At 36.0% G+C, this 6,153-nt stretch overlaps 1 protein-coding gene across 1 annotated transcript in view; it reads left to right on the forward strand.

Moving 5' to 3' along the window:
- LOC104996790 (vacuolar protein sorting-associated protein 13A-like) overlaps positions 1-6,153 on the forward strand; it is a 207,917-nt gene that overhangs the window by 16,126 nt on the left and 185,638 nt on the right. Inside the window, exons 4-6 of the mRNA XM_010851154.1 lie at positions 6-124; positions 211-325; positions 2,588-2,724. Coding sequence (XP_010849456.1) covers positions 6-124; positions 211-325; positions 2,588-2,724 — 371 coding nt within the window. The remainder of the gene's footprint in view (positions 1-5; positions 125-210; positions 326-2,587; positions 2,725-6,153) is intronic.

The following is a 6,153-nucleotide window of genomic DNA, read 5'->3' on the forward strand; positions in this document are numbered from 1 at the left end:
CCTGTCTTCATTAGATGATGCTGCATCACTCTTGAAAATTATGTTTGAGATAAATCCTTTAGATGAAACTGTTGCTCAGAGGTGTATCATAGAAGCTGAACCTTTAGAAATGTTATATGATGCAGTAAGCATTTTTTGCAATTCCTAAGTTTTAATATATTTCTATTTGCCTTGAGTTTGTCCTCATGTTATTTATACTTATTTTAACAGAGAACAGTGAATAGTATAGTAGAATTCTTCAGACCTCCAAAAGAGGTAAATCTAGCACAGCTGACTTCAGTAACTTTGACAAAACTTGAAGAATTTCGTGATAAGACAGCAACAGGTAAATGCCAGTATTATTGTTGGTTTATCATTTAATACAGTTTGAGTCATGTTATACTGATTTTAGTATTCTTTGAGTTTATATTTGTAGACTAGATACAGTTTTAATTGAAACTTAGTGTGGTGCTTTTATATATTTAAATTCAAATATAATGATAATTATGTCTTACACTTAGCAAGGTCTGACCTTTGAACCACATTCATGTTAATTGCAAAATTTTGTTAGGATTTTTGAAATTCTGTTTATGACAGAAACTGGCCTGTATTTTCCTTTCTTGTAATGACTTCCAGATTTTAGTCTATTGGTCTCAGAACCTAGAAGTTCCACCCTTTTTTATTATCTTGGAGAGTTTGTATAAGATTGGGTCTCATTTATTTTTTCAGTCTTTGGGCTAGGAGATGTCTTTGGGAACAATTTTAAACTAGACGTTCATTTTTTTTAAATATAGATGACTATAGAGATGATCTCTGTGGTTTTTAATGGTTTGTAATTTGTTGAGACTTGCTTTCTGGCTCAATATATGGTAATTTTAAAAATGTTCCATATATGTTTGAAAAGTATGTACTTCATGTTTTCTGTACCCTTAGTAGATTTTTTTTCCCCTTTTTACCATATTCTAACAGTTATTTAGAGAAGTACATGAAAAACACCTCACTGTCAGTTGATTTGTAAATTTCATGTGGATCTGTAATTTTCTGCTTTATAGATTTTGTTGCTAATTAGGTACATATAGAGATAATTTTTTCCTGTGAACCAAATCTTTTATCTGTATGAAATTTTCAGTATTTTTAGTAATGCTTTACTTTTTCAATGTTCTTTTTGTTCTGATTTTAATATATATATTTTAGGTTTCCTTTGGTTGTAATTTGGCTGCTACATGTTTTTTTTCTTCTTCTATATTCTTTTCCCGTCCATCTTTAGTTCTAGATGTGTCATTTCAACAACATATATGAGGTGTTTTTCAAGCTGTGATATTCAGTCTTTTCTGTTTCTTGACTGTTTTTTGCCTGTCTTTGGATAAATTACAGCATTGTTTCCTCAGCTCCCACCTTTGTACCATTTGAAACTTAAACATTCTCTCTTCACCCCCTTTTCCTTCTGCCCTCAGTGTTTTCCACCATCGTGGTCTTTTCCAATCAGCTGGCTCTTTCTATCAGGTGGCCAAAGTATTGGAGGTTCAACTTTAGCAGCAGTCCTTCCAGTGAATATTCAGGGTTGATTTCCTTTAGGATTGACTGGTTTGATCTCCTTGCTGTCCATGGGACTCTCAGGAGTCTTCTGCAGCACCAAGTTTTTCTCAGAGACCTTCTTTGCATTCTCTTATGGATAGGTTTTAGGGAGAGGGAGATTTAACTTCTGTATGGCTCTTAATTTTAGTATGTATGTTTTAGATCCCAGATTTATGAGAACTCCTGCTGGACTCTTATTTTTTTTGTCATCTGTTCCCTATGCTCTATGAGACTATGGAAAGGAGTTCCAAAGTTTACCAAGTGCAGAACATGGTCTCAGGATAAAATTTTTTTGGTTCCCTTTGAAATCTTTTGGCTAACTCTTTCAGTTTGATTTTCTACTTGATAGATGCTTACTCTCTTGCCTCCTCTTAATGTTTCATTTGCATTGCTGTTTGTTTTGCTCTATGTCCCACAATTTTTATTGCTTTATGTGGAAGAAAAAGTTTGGCTATCTACTTATTGATGTTACCAGGATTTAAACTCTAGTTAAATGTTTTAATATAAGTTGAAAACATTATTTTAGTTAAAATTCATTGGGATAGATTCATCTGTTTTTACAGAAAGCTCTGGTGGCTTATTTTGGTTTACATATGGTTTTATTGAAGACAATTTAGTAATTGAAAATTTTTCATTGTCTCAAGTAATATAAAGGTTGAGTTCATTGTTTGGTATAGCAGATGTAGCTGTGTTAATTTCAAAAATTGGGGAGAATTATAGAGATTCTAATATCACAGATATGAATAACTATTTCATGGAACTTAATTTTTTTAGATGTGTATCTTCCAAGTTTTACCCAATTGAGTTCATGGATCAAAAATTCTTTTTGATTGTTACAGTTTTATACTTGGCTAATATTTAATTAGGAGCATACACATTGACTTTATATTGAAAATATCTTGCTGAAGGTTATTTAAAAATACTAACTTCACATTATTTTAAAATTGTGTTATTAATTCATGTGTTTAGTGATTCTCTGTTTCTTGATTAATTTGTGAACATTATTCATTGTAAAGATTTAAATTTTCTGCAGGTCTGGTATATATTATTGAAACACAGAAAGTTCTTGATCTCAAAATTAACTTGAATGCTTCATATATCATTATCCCACAAGATGGTATCTTTAGCCCTACGTCAAATCTCCTTCTTTTGGATCTTGGACATCTAAAGGTATATACTACTATTAAGTATTTTATATGTCATTTATGGTATTACTTTGTTTAAGATGTCTTTTGGTTTATAGATGTTTGATTTGATAAATTAATTTTTAGCTTAGTAGCAGAAACTAAGATTTGAGAAAGCCTCCCTTTGTAACGAATAAAGTGGTTTCATTTAGTTAGGTAGTTTTCTACATTTCTTACATGAAAATGACCGATTGAACGCTGAAGGTCAGAGGCAAACCTAAGAATTATATTTGTAAAGTTTGAGAGTAGTGCTTGAGTTTATTTCCTTTTCAATTTAAATTTATTGCTTGATCAATTAAAATGTATAGAGTAGGAGGAAGTTCTAGAAGTCATCAAATGTATTTTCACCCTTCTGAAATTATTTGTGTATATACTATAAATATTGACATTTTAGTATTTCTATTAAATAATCCTAAAATTGAGAGATGGTCTTCTTTCATTTCCCTTCCTGTTCAGTTATGTATGTTTTTCCATCAGTTTTGAGTAGAGAATACTTTTTTCTGTGTTTCTGGTTCTATGCCGTTCAATATGGTACCCACTTTTATTTATTTAAATTGATTAAAGTTTTTTTTAAATTCGGTTCTTAGTTATACTTTAGCTACATTCCAGCATTTAATAGTCACAAATGGCTTATGGCTACTGTATTAAAACAGGTGGAGAGCATTTTTATCATCATAGGAAGCTCAGTTGGAAAGGAGTACTCCGTATCATTAAATGTAGAGGACTAGCTAACAGTTTAAGACCCAAGAGGGATAGATATGGAATGCTCTTTCTGGCTACCTAATAAATTTGTGTCTTTCCTTGGTATTCTCCTTTATGTATTTTTTTACTCCTCAGTTAGTAATTATGTAGACAGTGCTGGATTTACATTCATAATAAAATTTTATACAGCTAATAATTCATATTTGAACTTGTTTATGGATTTGGTTCATGGGCAGTGTGGCGTAGTGGAAATAGCCAGTGAAAAGGTATAGTGGTCAAAAGTAATAGTATATCTTTAGTTTTATGACCTTAGGCAATTTGCATAACATTTTGCCTAAAATTTGTTACTTTCAGACACATAGTCAATTTTGACTGTGTACTTCAGATGAACTGTAAAATAAAGGGGAGAATTTTATAATACAAAACATATATATGCATGTGTGTGTGTGTGTGTGTGTGAATGAATGGGTGAACAAAATCTTTATATACTACTGTAAAATGATTTCCAGGATACTTGAGTGAAAAAGTAGCATAAAGAATATAGCGTGGAAGAGTTATATAACTATAACTTGCTTGAAAAGTGAAGGTCGCTCAGTTGTGTCCGACTCTTTGTGACCCCATGGACTTTACAGTCCGTGGAATTCTCCAGGCCAAAATGCTGGAGTGGGTAGCCTTTCCCTTCTCCAGGGGATCTTCCCAACCCAGGGATCGAACCCCAGGTCTCCTGCATTGCAGGTGGATTCTTTACTAGCTGAGGCACAAGGGAAGCCAAAGAATAGTGGAGTGGGTAGCCTATCCCTTCTCCAGCGGATCTTCCTGACCCAGGAATTGAACCGGGGTCCCCTGCATTGCAGGTAAATTCTTTACCAACTGAACTATTAGGGAAGCCCATTGGGGTTGCATAAATGGCAGAGATGGAATTAAAATTCAGGTATCAGTTCAGTTCAGTCACTCAGCCATGTCCAGCTCTTTGTGACTCCATGGACTGCAGCATGCCAGGCCTTCCTGTCCATCACCAACTCCCAGAGTTTACTCAAACTCATGTCCATTGAGTTGATGATGCCATCCAACCATCTCATCCTCTGTCGTCCCCTTCTCCTCCCACCCTCAATCTTTCCCAGCATCAGGGTCTTTTCCAGTGAGTCAGTTCTTCGCACCAGGTGGCCAAAGTATTGGAGTTTCAGCTTCAGCATTAGTTCAGCATTAGTCCAATGAATATTAGGACTTATTTCCCTTAGGATTGATCTCCTTTCTGTCCAAGGGACTCTCTCTCATGTATGGATGTGAGAGCTGGACTGTAAAGAAAGCTGAGTGCCGAAGAATTGATGCTTTTGAACTGTGGTGTTGGAGAAGACTCTTGAGAGTCTCTTGGACTGCAAGGAGATCCAACCAGTCCATCCTAAAGGAGATCAGTCCTGGGTGTTCATTGGAAGGACTGATGTTTAAGCTGAAACTCCAATTCTTTGGCCACCTGATGCGAAGAGCTGACTCATTATAAAAGACCCTGATGCTGGGAAAGATTGAGGGCAGGAGGAGAAGAGGATGAGATGGTTGGATGGCATCACCGACTTAATGGACATGAGTTTGGGTGGACTCTGGGAGTTAGTGATGAACAGGGAGGCCTGCTGTGCTGTGGTTCATGGGGTCGCAAAGAGTCGTACACGACTGAGCGATTGAACTGAACTGAACTAGGTTGGCCATAACTTTTTTCCCAAGGAGGAAGAATCTTTTAATTTCATGGCTGCAGTCATCATCTGCAGTGATTTTAGAGCCCTAAAAAATAAAGTCTGTCCACTGTTTCCCCACCTATTTGCCATGAAGTGATGGGGCCAGATGCCATGATCTTAGTTTTCTGAATGTGGAGCTTTAAGCCAACTTTTTCCCTCTCCTCTTTCACTTTCGTCAAGAGACTTTTTAGTTCCTCTTCACTTTCTGCCATAAGGATGGTATCATCTGCATATCTGAGGTTATTGATATTTCTCCCAGCAATCTTGATTCCAGCTTGTGGTTCATCCAGCAGTGTTTCTCAGTGATATACTCTGCATATAAGTTAAATAAGCAGGGTGACAATATACAGCCTTGACATACTTCTTTCCCTATTTGCAACCAGTCTGAGGTTCCATGTTCAGTTCTAACTGTTGCTTCCTAACCTGCATACAGATTTCTCAGGGGACAAGTTTGATGATCTGGTGTTCGAATCTCTTTCAGAATTTTCACAGTTTGTTGTGATCCACACAGTCAAAGGCTTTGGCATAGTCAATAAAGCAGAAATAGATGTTTTTCTGGAACTCTCTTGCTTTTTTGATGCAGGTATCAGGTATACTAATATTTAATCCTGGAATCTCACTTATCATTATAAAGTTATCTAAATGTCTTATCATGCCATGGAAATATTTTATAAGATGTATTTGTATCTTAATATTGTTTTTAATAAAAAGTCTTCTTCAGTTCAGTTCAGTCGTTCGATCGTGTCCGAATTACTGCAACCCCATGAATTGCAGCACGCCAGGCCTCCCTGTCCATCACCAACTCCCAGAGTTCACTCAAACTCATATCCATTGAGTTGGTGATGCCATGCAGCCATCTCATCCTCTCTCGTCCCCTTCTTCTCCTGCCCGCAATCCCTCCCAGCATCAGAGTCTTTTCCAATGAGTCAACTCTTCGCGTGAGGTGGCCAAAGTATTGGAGTTTCAGCTTTAGCATCAGTCCTTCC

The sequence above is a fragment of the Bison bison genome, unplaced genomic scaffold (genome assembly GCF_000754665.1).
Source record: "Bison bison bison isolate TAMUID 2011002044 unplaced genomic scaffold, Bison_UMD1.0 scf7180017864298, whole genome shotgun sequence".
Lineage (NCBI taxonomy): Eukaryota > Metazoa > Chordata > Mammalia > Artiodactyla > Bovidae > Bison > Bison bison.